An 18,316-nucleotide genomic window follows, 5' to 3' on the forward strand; every position below is an offset into this window, starting at 1 on the left:
GGAAAAGGGAATCAAAGACAAGAGGGCATTAGTTTAAGGTGAGAGAGGAAACTCCTTCATATAGAGGATGATGCATATATGGAATGAACTGCCAGAGGAAGTGGTTGTAGCAGGTATATGAAAATTTTAAATACATTTATACAGGTACAAGGATAGGAAAGGTTTAGAAGGACTGGGGCCAAATGAAGGCAAATGGGACTAGCATCAAGGTCAGCATGGATGAGTTGGGCTAAAGGGCCGGTTTCCATGTCTGGAGGGGATTACAAAGAGGTGGGACCATGGAGGGATATGCAAACAAATTTGAAGTCAAGCCATTGGGTCAGTGAGCGAGCATAGGGGGATGTGCAAATGGGACTTGGTACTATTTGGGACTTCTGGGTGACTCCAGTTTACAGAGGGTAGAAGGAGGAAGGCTGGACAAAACGCGATTCCCTCTTGATCCAAAGTCATCAACACAACTCTCCCTTGTTTGACTGCATATTCACTGCCTTTAATTCATCTATGCTAATTGCCTCAAACCACTTTCATCAACACCCTTACCTCGAAAGCAGATGGTCCTCAATTCCTGACCAATTTGTAATTGAGGTTCACATTATGACTCCTGGTTCCAGTCTTACCCACAAAGAGAGAGATACCCTCCCCCAATCTGGTATCAGTAATCATTCCCCAGTCAAAGTCACTTAGATCACATTTCTTCCCCTCATTCTGATGTTTGGTCTGAACAGCAACTGAATCTCCTGACCACGCCTGCATGCTCTTATGGATTGAGTTGCTGTCACATGATTGGCAGACTGAATATTTGCATTAACGAGCTGGTGTACTGGTGTACCTAATAAAGGAGCCACTGAGTATTAGAAATCCATTGAGGAGTACAATCAGCTCAGGCTTCAGCCTTCTGCTTTCTACAAGAAAGGCGACTCAACCACTGACTGTTTGTGGGATTGCACTGTGCACTGAACAACTGCAATTTATTTTGTGTGTTGCATTTGGAGACTGCACTACTAGATACGCATGGGATAAAGGATGACACCCTGATGTAATATTCTCTTAAGATTTATTAGGTACACCGGTACACCCGCTCGTTAACGCAAATATCCAGTTAACCTCCTGGACCCTGTTGAGGGGCCCACTGGGTTAATTTTAAGAAAAATCCCTCATCCAATAGCCTGCTTTTAAAGACACTGAACCTGTACTTGTAGCCAGGAAAGTATTCATCAACATAGAAAGCTCAGAAGTTTGTGATAAACTTTATCCATATGACCAGGATAAAGGAGCAGAATTAGGCCATTTGGTCCATCAAGTCTGTTCCACCATTCAATCATGGTAATTTATTTTTGAACCCCAAACTCTCACATTCTCCCTATAACCCTTAACCCCCCCCCCCCACCAATCGAGAACCTCTTATTCTCTGCCTTAAATACACACAATGACTTGGTCTCTACTGCCCTATGTGGCAATTAATTCTGCAGATTCTTCACCCTCTGGCTGAAAAAAATTTCCTTCTCCCTTTATCCTTAGTCCTAAGATCCAGTGGAAACATCTGGCTGGAGGGCAGGGTGTAAACCCTTAGGGGTGCCAGTTTTGGCCAGTCAAGTACCAGAGAACGTAGAAAACCACAGCATGGAAAAGGCCCTTTGGCCCACATGTTGTGCCAGACTAATTAAAATAATAATCAAATGGTCAACTAATCTCTTCTGCCTGCACAATGTCTGTATCATTCCAGACACAGTCTCTTAATAGTCCCTAATGTATCTGCCCCTACCACCACCACAGGCAGTGCATTCTAGGCACCCACCCCCCTCTGCGTAAAAAATCTGTCCCTCACATCTCCTTTGAAATGACCTCCTCTCACCTTAAGTGCATGTCCCCTGGTCTTAAGATATTTCAACCCTGGAGAAAAGATATGGTCTGGCTATTCTATCAATGCCTCTAAATCTTACAAGTATCTATCAGATCTCTCCTCAGCCTCCAGTGCTCCATTGAAAACTACCCTAGCTTGCCGAGCCTCTAATCCCGGCAGCATCGCGGTAAACCTCTTCTGCACCCTCTCCAAAGCCTTGACATCTTTCCCATAATGGGGCAACCAGTATGCCAGGTATGGCCCAAGTAGAGTTTTATAAAGCTGGAACATAACTTCCTGACTGAACTCAATACCTCCACTAATAAAGGCAAGCATGCCTTCTTAACGACCCTATCAACCTGTGACAGGTACAGGGAGTTAGGTACCACAGCCCACTGTGTTCTAATTGGCCACAGAAAGACAGGACAGGGTCAGTTGGAGCTGGGGGTCAACTGACAACACCTCCAGAAATCCACCCCATCATGCTTTGCTTCCTGAAACGAGAGCCAATCCACAGGGCCACGAAGCAGCGCAGATGTCAGCATTACTCACGGAGTACTCATAATCAGCTCAACATTTATTAGGCTGGAGTACACAAAGAATCCTTTAATGAAGGGGTACAGTTTCAAACAACATTCTTTGGTTAAGTCGCAGGAACTTAGTCTTCCTTCAGTACAGAGTGTACTGATGTCAAATCAATTATCTTCCTACCCTCTCCCAAAATGTCAGTACAGCCATACATATGGCTTCATGGCTATTGATTGCCTTCTCCAGCTTGGTGCATCGCCAACTTGTGGGCCCAGATGTTGTATAACAGCAGGCTCCTCAACCAGTTTCCTAGTGCAAATATGTGGCATAACTTGTACCAAAACACTGGCTTCTGTCCCAAAGTGTTGCAGGGGAAGTGACGCCCCGCCAAGCAAGACGTTAAAATAAGTGACCAAACGCTTATGTGAAGAAGCAGGTTCCAGCGTGCGTATAATAACAGAGTTTGGGGAGGGAGAGTGAGATGGGTGTGAAAAGAATCTAGCTGTCTGTCTGTCTATCTATTTATTTATTTATTTATTTGGGGGCACAATGCAGTAACAGGCCCTTTCATCCCACCCAATCACGCACAGGTGACCAATTAACCTACAAACCTGTGAGTCTTTTGACTGTGAGAGGAAACCCACGCAGTCACAGGGGGACGTACAAACTCCTTACAGGCAGCGGCAGGAATAACTCTAATCCTTAGTGACTTGGAAGGCAAAGGCATGGCTGACAATGGTGGAGTGATTTAAACCAGGAGGCCACAACGGAGGGAATAAAGGCGAGGGATGGAGGACTGGAGCTTACAGAGGCAGGCAAGGGGCGAGGTTGCGGAAAAGTCTGAAGTTGGTGAGGTGATGGTGTTGCAGGATTGTGGGCAGAGAACACTGGGATGAGGGTGTGTGTGTGTGAGTGTGTGTGTGTGTGTGTGTGTGTGAGTGAGTGTGTGTGAGTGTGTGCGTGTGAGTGTGTGTGTGTGTGTGTGAGTGTGTGTGTGTGAGTGTGTGTGTGTGTGTGAGTGTGAGTGTGTGAGTGAGTGTGTGTGTGAGTGTGTGAGTGTGTGTGTGCGTGTGAGTGTGAGTGTGTGTGTGTGTGAGTGTGTGTGTGAGTGTGTGTGTGTGTGAGTGTGTGTGTGTGAGTGTGTGTGTGTGAGTGAGTGTGTGTGTGTGTGAGTGAGTGTGTGTGTGTGAGTGTGTGTGTGCGTGTGAGTGTGAGTGTGTGAGTGAGTGTGTGTGTGTGTGAGTGTGTGTGTGAGTGTGTGTGTGTGCGTGTGAGTGTGAGTGTGTGTGTGTGTGTGAGTGTGTGTGTGTGTGAGTGTGTGTGTGTGTGTGTTGTGAGAGGGAGGTACACGTTTTTCACAGGCACACTAAGAGGGATCTGGACAGGCACTTGAATGAGCACAGCATAGAAGAATATGGAGCAAATGCAGGCAAGCGGGATCCGTAGCAGTGGTCAGCATAAACAGTGGTCCGAAGGACCTGTTTTTATGTTGTATAACTCTGTGACTGAGGAGAGCTTTTGTATTAAAGTGTGCGTGAAGGAAGATGAAGAAGTGTGTTTGTGTCAAAGCAAAGCAAAGAATTGCGTGAAAATGTGTCTGTGTGTCAGAGGGAGATAGTGTATTCTGAGAGTGTGCATTTGTGAAAGTGAGTTTAACAGCGAGGAAAGATATTGTGGATGCCAGGTATGAGTGTGAAAGAGTGAAAGTCAATTTGTGACAGTGCATGGATGAGGAAGAGAAGGTAGATGAGTGTATGTATGTGTGTGAGAGAAATTGAAACGTGTGCATAAGCGGGCGAGAGAGGGACATGGAAGTGTCTGTTGTTTCTGGCGATCAGGGTGGCCCAAGGAATAGCCTTCCCGGGGTGCAGAAGAAATGGCCGCTGAATCATTCAGTATGTGCTTTTGCGTAGTCACACAAGCATCGTTTAAAACTTGAAGGTCCCGCGGGTCTGTATGTGTGTGTGTGTGTTTCTGACTGGCGGTCTGGTTCCACAGATTTAAGCGTGTGTGTAGCGTTTGTACTTTTGATGTATGTGCACGAGTATGAGTGCACTCTAGTGCGTGTGTGTGAACGTGCATGTGTCGGCAATGTGTGCAAGTTTTACTTTGCATTATTTTTCTGTCTATGTGTTTGCAACTTTGTGTGTCTGCATGCATAAGTGAGTCTGTGCATTTTGAGTGTGTTCATGAGTGTGGCGAGAGAGAGAGAGAGAGAACAGATGTCAATGAAGAGAGCCAAAATGTTGCTGAGGTCACTGTCAGCATCTGTTCTGCCAAGCAACAATAAGCTTATGCAGTGAAAAACATGTTGGACTGACCTTGGGGTTATATGGCAAGTCTGACTCACATTAAGGTATTTACCTCCTGATTACACGCTTATTGCATGTGTCTTGCAGCTTCATCGATGAACACTGATTTGCTGAGCTTGACATCCAAGGCACAGAAGGAGCCTGGAGATGGCCAGCTACACTCTTTCCGATGCTCAATGGCTGCAACAGGTACTCAATTGGTCTGATTCACCCAAGCCTGGGCTTTCACCTGTGGATCCACTTCTCCACCTCTTCGCTGGACTTAGACCCAGATAAGCAGCTGCCTTGAGGCAGATCCTTGCAGGGTTCAGTCCTGAGGAGCCAGGCTCCAAGGTAAAGACAATGGGGAAATGAAGGCAAATGACACAAGAGAAAAGCTGGACAATCTTGGGGGGAGTGAGGTAGAAAGAAACATCTCAGGTTCTGCAATACCAGACCTTGAGAGCTCACGAAGTGCCATCTCCAGCTCAAGGCATCTACCAGCGCCGCCACAGATGAGAGCCTTCATGTGATCTGTTCCCTGATTACAGAAAGACACAAGCCCATTTCTTGTCTCCTATACACGGACAGCTCTCTTTCTTTCTCTCTCTCTCCCCCATTCTGTCTCCCGCCCCTCACTCTCAATCCCTATGGCTCACTGTCTCTGTCCATCTGTCTCTCTTTCTGTCTCCCCCTGTCCCCCTCACACTCTTGCCACCCCTCCCTCTCTCTCTCAGACACACACTCTCTCTGTCTCGCTCCAGGCAAGATTTTTAGTACGGCTGGCATCACGTTTTAGATCTCTCTATCAAAGCTGCAGTAAGTCAGGAAAAGCTGCAAACCTGTGCACAGAAAGATCCCACAAACAGCAAGATGTCCATAACCCTCTCTTTTTTTTGCAGGACCCCACTTGACATTAACGGTTTCTCTGCCACCATCTTGGCCCAGAAAAGTGGCTTCGAACTTCACCACTACCTTGTGGATTTGATAACCTGTGGACCAGATTATTTAAAGAGAAGGGTTTACCAAGGAGTGAATGTTGGTGAGGGTACAAGCATCACTCTTCATAAAATCTACTGCAGAGGATCTCACTCTGAAAGCACTAACCACTGTACTGTTCTAGAGAGTGTTTATGCATGATAGAGGCTTAGGACTCTGAATTGGGTCTTAGAACCTACAACCTTCTGATATTGGACGGATAATGAGACACAAGTAGAATATAATCGCAGATGACTCAGGGAACAATTAAACAAGGGACAAGGAGCCACAACTGACAGGAACACATGCACTTGGTCAAGTTAACAAATGCCGTTGGTTTAATGCTCTCCTCTTTTCACTGTATCTAAGACATGCAAGAGCAGACAATGACTGGATGCTACAGTGGCGGGCCAGCCCTCTGCAAAGTTTTGGATAAGCAGCGTCTACTCTATAACCTGCCGAAGTGCTTTCAGCTTATGACATTTATAGAAATGTTACCCTCAAGGAAAAAATGTATACTTTTAGGAAAGTAATAACAGGCTTACTTCAAATCCAGCCAAAATCTCTTTGAACTGCAACTGTTCGACAACAAAAGGCTACTTCAGGATCAAAGGGAGGTCGTCTGAGATTAAACAGCGCTGAGATAACCGCTCGGGAAATTTAAACTCCTTTACCAGTTGGAAGTGAGTTGTGAAGAGGCCTCTCCTGTAATCTCACCAGGTGAACTACCTATGCTCTCTCCCAGCTGATAATAAAATTACATGATCAAGATTTTTGTTTGAAGAGACCTTGCTAAGCTTGGATAGTCGAGAGTTCTGCATTGTAGATATTACGCCAGCTACAACAATGTCATGTACAGCACAATGACACAATTTGTAGTCAGACAATAGCACAACTAAACCATTCAGACTAAAACATGTGCAACATTAATGCAATGTGAACAGCAGACCAACGTGCCGTTAGCCACTCCAATGTATTTATTGCTCCAACATTGATATAAGGGAACTTAAGGCACTAACATACCTTTCACGGTGGCAGTTCCACATATCACGTCAGAAGGGCATTTATGATGCTAACGCAACACACCCTGCAATACACCGACATTACCAACACCATGTCAATGTACCACAGGTGATATGAATGCAACATCGTCCACATTAGTGTGGCATGTGCCAGTTACAGAACACGTGGAGCAATAGGATACAATACACACTGCACCAATGCAACATATAATGCATTGAACCAACAAAATTGAATGGCACAAACCACATATAACTCACCGCATTAACAAAATGCATGCCACAGCAAATGCTGGACGCCGGCTTACAGGTACTGCAGCAAACTGTAAACTGCACTAACATACCACGTGGAAAAGTAACACATTCGGCCCAACACACCATACAGTGTATCAACATGGCAACAGACCCCAACATGACCCGAGAACTTCTCTCTGGAAAATCAAAGCAGTTAAAAGTTGGCGGCTGACACTCGACAAAGCGTAGGGCGCAAAGTGGACCATGTACACCGGTCAGGAAACGGACCGCGCTGCGGACAGTTGCTGGGGGTCCAGTGGGAGGGATCAGTCGCGGGAATTACTCTTACATATATACACAAGCAATATATATATATATATGTGTGTGTGTGTGTGTGTGTGTGTGTGTGTGTGTGTGTGTGTGTGTGTGTGTGTGTGTGTGTATATATATGTGTGTGTGTGTGTATATATATATATATATGTGTGTGTGTGTGTGTATGTGTGTATATATATATATATATAAAAGCAAGAAAGCATTGAATACCGCGACACCGACAGCCATACAGACTTCATCGCAGCTTGAAAGCATCACAAGGCACGCCAATACAATGGCATGATAATAACGGCGCAAAAACTGACAAGGTGAAACGGCTGTTACCTACCTGCTTCGTTCTTATCAGGACGTTTGAAAGGACTGCGCCGTGCCATATTACACCGTCCCATCCCGATGCCTGCTGTACCCACATACTCACACCGCTCTCCTCGACTACTCCTATCCCAGGTTCTGGTTGAAATACCCTCAGTAGTGTAAGGTACCTCGAATTAAAACCAGGTCTGGGAATATGGACTTTGTTCTGAGGGATAGGGGTAGGGAGGAAGGGAGCGAGGGTAAGAGCATCTGCCGAATGCTCCGGATGACTGCCCTCTCCAGCTTTTTATCAAGTGAATCGAGAACGGGTTGGGTGCATTTGGGTGGGGGTTGGGGTGGGAGAAAGTCCCCGAGGCTCCTCCCGCGCTTTAGATTTGCTACAAAACTTGCAGTTGCCTTCAATTTCAGGCTCAGCCACTCCGAGTGGAGCAAGGGGAGGGACGTCGGGGAGGCACGTGACACCTGAAAACCTGTCGTGAAGAACGGCTGCTGTCACATCGCTCGCCTGCTGTTAGTGCCATGCAGAGTCCCATGGCCTGGGCGATATCTTTCATTGGCGAAATGAGTCGTGGGTATGTGGCTCTTAGATCTTCCCGTTGCACCAATGCACTCCCCCACCTACCCATAGCAATGTCTCTGCTTCGCATGCCAGAAATTCTTTGAGATTAAATCTGTGGAACCAGACCGCCAGTCAGAAACACGCACACACACATACAGACCCGCGGGACCTTCAAGTTTTAAACGATGCTTGTGTGACTACGCAAAAGCACATACTGAATGATTCAGCGGCCATTTCTTCTGCACCCCGGGAAGGCTATTCCTTGGGCCACCCTGATCGCCAGAAACAACAGACACTTCCATGTCCCTCTCTCGCCCGCTTACGCACACGTTTCAATTTCTCTCACACACATACATACACTCATCTACCTTCTCTTCCTCATCCATGCACTGTCACAAATTGACTTTCACTCTTTCACACTCATACCTGGCATCCACAATATCTTTCCTCGCTGTTAAACTCACTTTCACAAATGCACACTCTCAGAATACACTATCTCCCTCTGACACACAGACACATTTTCACGCAATTCTTTGCTTTGCTTTGACACAAACACACTTCTTCATCTTCCTTCACGCACACTTTAATACAAAAGCTCTCCTCAGTCACAGAGTTATACAACATAAAAACAGGTCCTTCGGACCACTGTTTATGCTGACCACTGCTACGGATCCCGCTTGCCTGCATTTGCTCCATATTCTTCTATGCTGTGCTCATTCAAGTGCCTGTCCAGATCCCTCTTAGTGTGCCTGTGAAAAACGTGTACCTCCCTCTCACATCTCTCTCTCTCTCTCTCTCTCTCTCTCTCTCTCTCTCTCTCTCTCTCTCTCTCTCTCTCTCTCTCTCTCTCTCTCTCTCTTCCCCTTCCCGCACTATTGCTAACGCACACCCTTCTCTCCGCACACGCACACATATCTTACATCCAGCGGGAGCAACGGGTCGAGACAGGTTTGCATCTCTTCCGAACAACAGATTTCACCAAATCCCCACTCACCCCAATCATCAACACATCACGCTAATAAAGACTAAATCCACAAGATCCCCTGAAACCGAATTCCAATCGCGAACGAAAAGCACAGCTAATGGCATCAGAACATTATTAAAACCACCGAGAACAAGACTTAACAACGATTTAAATGCACTTAACACACTAGCAGGAAAAGCGTAGGATATTTTACTGAGGAAGATGCTTTTGTAGATCAATAATTAAACAGCAAGGGAATGGGGAGATTGCAACGAAAGTGTCCGAGCCCGGTTAACAACTTGTCTTAATAGTTTCTAATTCAGTCAGTTGGGATAACATTGCGGTTTCTCCCCCTTTCGTGTCTCGGTCGTCTTTTTGATTTTTTTTTGCCGCAGTCAGGCTAACTTCCCGCGAATTTAAAACCCAATTGCAACTATTCGCCGACTTTTACTCCACAGAATCTCGAGTAAGAAACAATCCGGACTTATTCTTATCCCCACCATTTCGCCGTCGTTGTAAATCGGTGAATGGAACCTCTCCGCCAAGGGACAAAAAAAAGTGATCAAGGTGTCTCAGTCAATGGGAGTTCCTTTTACGGGCAACCTTGTATTTTTTTATTATTCAACAGTAGACATGACCTTTATTTCCTACCCATAGCGCAATTTCCCCAGGGAACAAGACCTCAAATTCTCCACTCCTACTGCTGGGCGAACTCTTGAACCGCTCACCTCTGGAATGCACCGCCGCTTACAACAAGCAATAATGCCCATCTTCCCCAATTGCAGCCACCCCCTTAAAACTTTCCTCCGGTCCATGCCCCACACCCAGACTTTCATTTGGAAACTCGCTCCTCCGGGTGAAACCACAAACTGACTAACAGTCACCTGAACCCCTTTCTCAATGGAAGTAAAGCGCGTCTCTCAAAATGCCAGGCTCCAATCAAATGCCATTGTTTCTTAATGTAATGTGATTTTTGCTAACAACGACGAACAAATAAGTTAATAATATCTCGCCTTTTAGTCTCTCTAAACATGTAGTGTAGGGGTTGTCTCGCTTGGAATGGACGCAAATGCTAAACTAAGCATGAAAGTGCAGGAAAAGGATCGTTTTTCCTTTTGGAGAACACGCTAAATCCTCACTGCCAGGACAAACACTTCTGAGTATCAATGTAACGAGCGCACATACATATCTGCCGTTCACGAGGCGGCGTTAGGGAGCTCCGTCCTGAAAAATAGAATTTCTGAACCCAGATACAATGGCCTGTTACCGACAGGGTAAAATCACGATTAGCAAAACATAGAGCTATATATACTTACTAAAGTTATGTTGTATATATCATACATCTCTGCTTCATCTGTGTGCAGAACACGTACAGCAGCAAGGGAACTCATAAACTTACTTTTGGAAGGCTAAATTAAGGTAAATTGACTGGGAAGAGATTCGTGACGAGTTCGAACTATAGCACAGACTAGCGGGGCAGGACAGCCGGGTTCTGTGTAGTTTGTTCTGTATATAATTTCTCGCACCTATTAACACAGAACCTTTGTTCCAATCTCTCCGGGAATCCGTGTCAGATTAACCTCAGTTACAGCTCAACCACCTCACACCAATTCGACCCGAACTGTGACCGCATTGACCCCACTATTGCAACATAGTTCGCCCGCCCGCCCCCACTCCCAACGTTATAAACGGATGAAAAACAGGTTGATCTGTGTCATTTCCAGACAGGAGTTCAACTTTAACACATCTACTGAGAATATGGAAAAGTGACATGATTTTATACCCCCGGTTTCTTCTTTGTTCTTTTTCTTATACGTTAAAATGTCTAGGGTGTTTATAATTGACCACTGCGTGCTTTTCACCCGATTCTGCTTTTATTGCGTTTGTTACAGGAGGACGCTGAAGTTTTTTCCCGAGTGCTTGTGTGAAGACAGAGCCGCCGAGTGACTCCATGGTCTAAACAAATATAGTGTGAATCTGTCAACCGGCGCCACTTCAGAAGTGCTAAAAGATACATGGAAGAAACTCGTGGGACTAAGCGAGGGCTTTTGAAGGTTCGAAAGGGGGCAGGGGGGCTTGAAGGGTGGGGGGCTACCTGAAACCTTCACCTTTTAAAAAGGTGAAATTTCAACGAGGATTATTTGTCCCACACTCTCAGCAATCTCCCCCCCCCCCCCGACACACATACACACACGACTGAGGTGGAGGGGCACTTTCAACAGTAGGAAGGCATTAATGTTTCAAACTAGTTGTAAGGATTAAATGATTAGCTAATCCAAAAGGAGATATTTTATTTTAATTAAATAAAAACGTGCACCCCCCAAAAACAATATATTGTGCTTAATTTACGGTCTTAACGGTCCTAAATTTATTCCAGGTAAAGTCTGGACTGGACTAAAATAATTGAACCAGCCAACAAATTAGAAGATTGTTGCTTTCTTATGCATATTCCGGTCTTGAGAAGCCAGGTAAATGTGTCAGTGGAAATCCAATTATAGTCACCCCGAACTCCCACAGTGAGAGATGGCCTCATCTTCCCCCAACCACGACCCCTCTGCCAAGAGTCAGAATGAAACGAAAGTCGCGGGCATTAAAAGAAATCTCTCTCTCTCCCCCCCCCCCCCCCTCCCGATTCCCAGGTTGAAACGTGCGAATAGAGAGCCAAGTGGAACAGGTCCCCGTGTTTAAACATGGGATTTCATGTTGAATGTACATTACATGCTGGCGCCAATTCGAAAGAGAGGGACAGGATTCTCACATTAAACTTGATCGGTCAGTCGTGAACCGAGCAGAAGCCCGCACTGTGGGAACTACTACATGCATTGCGATCCCGACACCAAAGGGGTCTAATTTTGCACACAAACTGCACAACACGCCCACTTACGCTCCCCAAACCCCCAGAAAATAGGTCACGTGCCTCGAAGGGAAGGTAGAGCAATCAATATCCCCTCCCTCTCCGCTTCCCGAGCAACCATCAGCGGCCGGTCAATCAACACGCAAACCGACGGGGTCACGGAGATACAGAATGAAACCAGCCAACAACTCAGTGGGGGAAACATACCCAGAACCTTAATGCTTCCAACCCCAAAATATTCATTCTTGATGGCTTTTTTAAACCGCTGATTGAAGCCTGATCGCCTGATCCATTCCACCCCCTTCAAAAAAAACCTACCCGCTTTTTAAAAAAAAAGAACGTGTTGCATTGGTAAAGGATTGAATGATTTAATCAAAACATAGTAAACGTTTTTTTAAAAGAGCCCTCCCTTCATCCCAACGCAAGAAAGGAATGCGTTTGTGCAACTGGATACTTTCGATATGACTGTATTTAAACAAACCAGTACGGTTTATTTCAACCACCCCCTCCTGCTTTCCCCCCCCCCCTCACCCCACCGCCGTTTGTTAATGCGATACATGTTGAACATGGCCCAGTCTCGCTCGGGCTGATTCCTGCCATCAATCGCCCCCTTTTCCTCTCTGCACGCCACGGCTCATTGTGGGCCCTACTAGAAATAGCAAACCACAACAAATACTTCCAGTTCTCCAATCGCTTCTCAAACCACCACCGACCACCTTTCCCCACAACCTCCCTCTTTTCTATTGAAACGAATCACTAATATTAAATCACAGTCTGCACGTTGGAGTTGAAGCGAGTCCCCAGTGGGCTCGGCGAGACTCGTAGAAACTTTTATCTCCCACTTTTTGTTTGTAAATTAGAACGCACACATACAAAAACAAGCCAATCTCTCTTCTGAGTTTCTGCTACGGCGCCAAAGGAGATCACACATATTTTGAAAGTGTTCTTAAAGTGCTGAGGCAGGGACATAAACCGAGCCCACAAGATACCCGTACAATTTCTCCACCCACTCACTTTCTCAACGCTACCCCAACACATTAGAGCCCCGCAGCAAAGATCGCAATCATGTGAACCAGCCTTGCTTTTTTTTTACCTTCTTTGATGAACGGTTAGAATAGGGATACGGACTAAATCCTGCCCGTGGCACCGACAGCAGCATTTTTCTTTTTAATGTCAAACCTGAGCCAAAGGAGCAGGCTGACGTCAGGACGGGAAGTTGGAAATGGACTGAACTGGGACCGAGCACAAGTTCTATCGCCACTAGGTCCTAGTGCACGTTGATCTGTGCTTTCTGAAAAGACAGACTTTTATCTTTATACCGCCTTTTGGGATGTTCCGAAGCACTCTGCATCCAGTGAAATGCCTCTGACATGGTGGTCCCCATTGTGCGAGAGACATTAAAGCGGGCCTATTATGCACAGCAAGCTCCCACAAACAGCAAATTATGAAACGGTCAGATAATCTGTTTTATTTTGTGACCAAGGAGCAATAATTGTGCTGGGCAGTGCCAATAGCCACCCTTAAAAACCAACAAACTACAGACACTGTTAGTCTGAAACAAACCCAGTAAATTATGGAAATATTCAATAGGTCAGGCAGCATCTATGGAGAGAGAAACTAATGAATAAGATAAATTGGTAAATTGAATTGCTGAATTAGTTTATTATTGTCACATTTACTGAAGTACAGTCAAATAGCTTTGTTTTGCATACCATCTATACAGATAATTTTAATACATCAGTGCATTGAGGTAGTACAATAAGAGAATGCAGAATAAAGTGTTACAATTATAGAGAAAGTACAATGCAGGTAGCCAATAAGATGTAAGGGTGACTAAGAGGTCAAGAGTACATCTTATCATACTAGGGAAGAGCCCAGTGGGATAGAATCTATCCTTGAGCTTGGTGATACATGTTTTCAGGCCTTTATATCTGCTGTTCGATGGAAGTGGGGAATATCTGGGTCAGACGGGGTCTTTGATTATGTTGGCTGCTCACCAAGGCAACAAGAAGTGTAGGCAGAGTCCATGAAGGGGAACACACACAAAATGCTGGAGGAACTCAGCAGGCCAGGTAGCATCTTTGGGAAAAAGTACAGTTGATGCTTCAGGCCAAAACCCTTCAGCAGGACTGGAGAAAAAAAACTGAGGAGTAGATTTAAAAGGTGGGGGAAGGGGAGAGAGAACCACCAGGTGATAGATGAAACTCTGCAATTTTTTTCATTAATCGACTGAGCAGATGCTCTACCAGGCCATTATGATAGGGTACACAGATAAAAAATTCTTTAGCCTACTGAGGAAGCAGAGGCATCGGTTAGCTTCTTAGCCATAGAATCTACATGGTTGGACCAGGACAAGCTATTGACAATGTTCTCTCCCGAGAACATGAAACTCTCAACCTTCTTGGCCTTAGCACTGTTGAGATAAGTGGGAGACATAAAGGTCTTTGATCTGAAATATTAATTCTGATTTTCTTTCCATAAGATACTGCCTGACCAGTTGAAAGATTCCAGCACTCTTTATGATAACCACCCTACTTTTCTTCAGGATGGTGCCATTAGACTTTTACATTCAGCGGAGAGGGCATAAGCAGCCCATTTATTTCCCTGACTGAAAAGGAGCACCCTCTGCATTGGGCTGGAAGTTTATATGAAGGAAATCTTATGTACACATATGGTATATATACGTACATTTATTTGTTCTCAGTAGAGATATACTGTTTGGTATATGCGATTTAACTTTAAATCATTTGTAACATCTGTGGCTTCATTGGTGAAACTCTCATCTTTGAGCCAGAATGCACATTTGTGTGGTGACTTTCTTGGTCTCAGGATGTGACAAGGTGCACTGCAGCCAATGAAATGCTTTTGAAATGGTAATGTAGAGAATGCATGCAATGAAATCTACCCTGTACTTCAGCACAACAGTGTCACAGGTGTTACCTTCAGATGCAGTGTTAAATTTGTCTCACCTCACAGATAGTTGCAAAGAATCCCAAGGTACTCACTCAGAGAAGATCAGGGAACATAACTTTTACCTATCACTGAAACAGGCTCTCCAAGTCCTGGTCATGTTGTTATCTATGGGAGTTGCCGTGTAAACTTGATTGCTCTGTTTCCCACGTTACAGCAACAATACACTTCACTATCTGTACAGTGCTTGGAGTTATGAATGATGTTACAGAAATACAAATCCTCCTTTCTAAATCACACCACAACAGCGAAGTGGAAGCTGTGATTATACTCATCGTTAGATAGTCATAGAGAAGCAAAGAGTTATGCAGCACAGAAACAGACCAACTTTGTCCAAGATGCCTATTTTCCCACGTTTGGCCCACATGCCTTCAAACTTGCCTTATCCATTGAACAGGAACACTTTATCTTTCATAATGCAGACAAATTTGGATGAGCTTAGCTGACATGAGAACAATTCCAGGGAACTGATTGCCACAGAAGTAAGGATATTTGACAATGAAGTAAGATAACATGGCCACATACCACACTGCAACTTCAGAGAACTGATTGGAAGAGAAATATGAGCAAAGTCGAAGTCAAGTTCATTGTCATCTGCACAAGTACATGTGTGCCCAGATACAATGAAAAACTCACTTATCGCCTCATCACAGGCACAGAGCATCAGAGACACAACATTCACAGAAAAAAATATAAATTATGAAAAAACAAAAAAGTCCACTGTAATGCAAATTGATCATATTGTTGCTATACTAATAAACCATGTATTCAAGATTCAAGGTAGTTTACTGTAATTCTTTAGTACACAAGTGTAAAGGACAATAAAATGATTGTTACTCCAGATCCAATCATGTTACTTATTGTGGGTTTTTTTTGTGTTGTTTGTGCTTACTGTGTTTCATCAAAATGAATATATACAGTGACATGCAAAAGTTTGTGCACCCCTGGTGAAAATTTCTGTTACTGTGAGTAGTTAAGTGAGTAGAAGATGAATTGATGTCCAAAAGTCATAAGGTTAAAGATGACACATTCTTTTCAACATTTTAAACAAGATTAGTGTATTATTTTTGTTTTGTACAACTTTAGAGTGGAAAAAAAAGGAAAGAAGCACCATGCAAAAGTTTGGGCACCACAAGAGATTTGAGCTCTCAGATAACTTTTACCAAGGTCTCAGACCTTAATTAGCTTGTTAGGGCTATGGCTTGTTCACAGTCATCATTAGGAAAGGTCAGGTGATGCAAATCCCAAAGCTTTATAAATAAACCTTGTCCTAACAATCAGCAGCCATGGGCTCCTCTAAGCAGCTGCCTAGCACTCTGAAAATTAAAATAAATGATGCCCACAAAGCAGGAGAAGGCTATAAGAAGATAGCAAAGTGTTTTCAGGTAGCCATTTCCTCAGTTCGTAATGTAATTTAAGAAATGGCAGTTAACAGGAACGGTGGAGGTCAAGTTGAGGTCTGGAAGACTAAGAAAACTTTCCGAGAGAACTGCTCATAGGATTGGTAGAAAGGCAAATCAAACCCCCCGCCCATTTGCAAAAGACCTTCAGGAAGATTTAGCAGACTCTGGAGTGGTGGTGCACTGTTCTACTGCGCAGCGACACCTGCACAAATATGACCTTCATGGAAGAGTCATCAGAAGAAAACCTTTCCTGCGTCCTCACCACAAAATTCAGCACCAGAAGTTTGCAAAGGAACATCTAAACAAGCCTGATGTATTTTGGAAACAAGTCCTGTGGCCTGATGAAGTTAAAATAGAATTTTTTGGCTGCAATGAGCAAAGGTATGTTTGGAGAAAAAGGGTGCAGAATTTCATGAAAAGAACACCTCTCCAACTATTAAGCACAGGGGTGGATCTATCATGCTTTGGGCTTATGTTGCAGCCAGTGGCATGGGGAACATTTCACTGGTAGAAAGAAGAGTGAATTCAGTTAAATACCAGCAAATTCTGGAAGCAAACATCACACCGTCTGTAAAAAAGCTGAAGATGAAAAGAGGATGGCTTCTACAACAGGATAATGATCCGAAACGCACCTCAAAAGCCACAATGGACTACCTCAAGAGTTGCAAGCTGAAGGTTTTGCCATGGCCCTCACTGTCTCCCAACCTAAACATCATCGAAAATCTGTGGATAGACCTCAAAAGACCAGTGCATGCAAGACGGTCCAAGAATCTCACAGAACTAGAAGTCTTTTGCAAGGAAGAATGGGCGAAAATCCCCCAAACAAGAATTGAAAGACTCTTAGCTGGCTACAAAAAGCATTTACAAGCTGTGATACTTGACAAAGGGGGTGTTACTAAGCACTGATCATGCAGGGTGCCCAAACTTTTGCTTCGGGCCCTTTTCCTTTTTTGTTATTTTGAAACTGTAAAAGATAGAAATAAAATAGTAATCTTGCTTAAAATATTAAAGGAATGTGTCATCTTTAACTTCATGCCTTTTGGAAATCAGGTCATCTTTTACTCGCTTAACTATTCACAGTAACAGAAATTTTGACCAGGGGTGCCCAAACTTCTGCGTGCCACTGTATCTCTACAATACTACGTATAAAGCAACGAGCAGTAGAGGCCTGGTATCACAGTTGTTATCTGGACCTGTAATCCAGAGACCCAGACCAGTGATCCAGAGATGTGCATTCAAATCCTGACTGGAGAATTTAAATTCAATTAATTAAATTCAGAGCCAGTAGCAGCAATAGTGAATATGAAACCACATTGTTTTAAAAAAAACACGTGTTCCTGAGGGAAGCAAATTTGTTGTCCTTGTTTAGTTCTCTCACCAGCTAGTAAATTAACCTAAAAAGTAAATCAGTTCGGGGACAAACTGAGACAAGCAATAAATGCTGACTTTGCCGGCGAGGGCCGCATCCTGTGAATGAATAAAACAAACCATCACACTCGCCCTTGTTGCCAAGCATATTGCATATTGGCTTTTACTTAGCTACTTCTCATCACATTTCATTCAGGAAGTGTACATATTGTCAGGACGTGGTTTCACTGTGAATTGCAATATGTTATTTCTTCACGCACATGACAGACTCAAATCAGTAAGGAGGAGAATTGGACATCCCTGGAAGAATTCTCTGCAACAAATGGGCTATTCTTGATCTGAGTCTTAGCAAGTCAAATTGATTCCAGTTTGGAAACAATTCTGGTCTCTGATGAAGGCTTCAAAACCAACCCCAGCAAAGTCTCTCCTTCCACAGGAATGTGACATTTTATTTTTCACACAGGCATCTTTGTGCCATCTCAAATCACAAATAAAGATATCTCTGTTGCTCACTTTAAATAAATGGTTTCCTCAGGAATAGGCCAGCTTTAAAATAAGACTGTAACAGTGCTAAAAATATAACAAGTGTCTCCAGAAAATGAAAGAACAGAAAATTGATTGAAACACTCAGCAGGTCGAGCAGCATCTATGGAAGGATAA

At 44.2% G+C, this 18,316-nt stretch overlaps 1 protein-coding gene and 1 long non-coding RNA gene across 11 annotated transcripts in view; one reads left to right on the top strand and one right to left on the bottom strand.

Annotated features, from left to right (window-relative positions):
- Positions 1–15,727, bottom strand: part of LOC132384674 (RNA-binding motif, single-stranded-interacting protein 2-like) — a 226,800-nt gene extending 211,073 nt beyond the window's left edge. For 3 of the 9 annotated variants that reach the window (XM_059956024.1, XM_059956017.1, XM_059956025.1), the window contains exon 1: positions 5,502–5,612. In XM_059956024.1, coding sequence (XP_059812007.1) covers positions 5,502–5,597 — 96 coding nt within the window. In that variant the 5' untranslated portion in view covers positions 5,598–5,612. Of the gene's footprint in view, positions 1–5,501; positions 5,613–7,551; positions 7,820–10,377; positions 10,587–13,008 lie in introns of those variants that run through there. The other 6 variants (XM_059956023.1, XM_059956022.1, XM_059956021.1 and 3 more) reach the window with 3 other exon arrangements.
- LOC132384675 (uncharacterized) lies at positions 10,702–15,733 on the top strand. Of its 2 annotated transcripts, XR_009508980.1 has the most exons (3): positions 10,788–10,827; positions 10,954–11,115; positions 11,701–15,733. It is a non-coding gene; the product is annotated as an uncharacterized LOC132384675 (long non-coding RNA). The 2 variants fall into 2 exon arrangements; XR_009508979.1 differs by having other exon boundaries at positions 10,702–11,115.
- Positions 15,734–18,316: the final 2,583 nt, after the last annotated feature.

The sequence above is a fragment of the Hypanus sabinus genome, chromosome X1, assembly GCF_030144855.1.
Source record: "Hypanus sabinus isolate sHypSab1 chromosome X1, sHypSab1.hap1, whole genome shotgun sequence".
NCBI classification, from domain to species: Eukaryota; Metazoa; Chordata; class Chondrichthyes; order Myliobatiformes; family Dasyatidae; genus Hypanus; species Hypanus sabinus.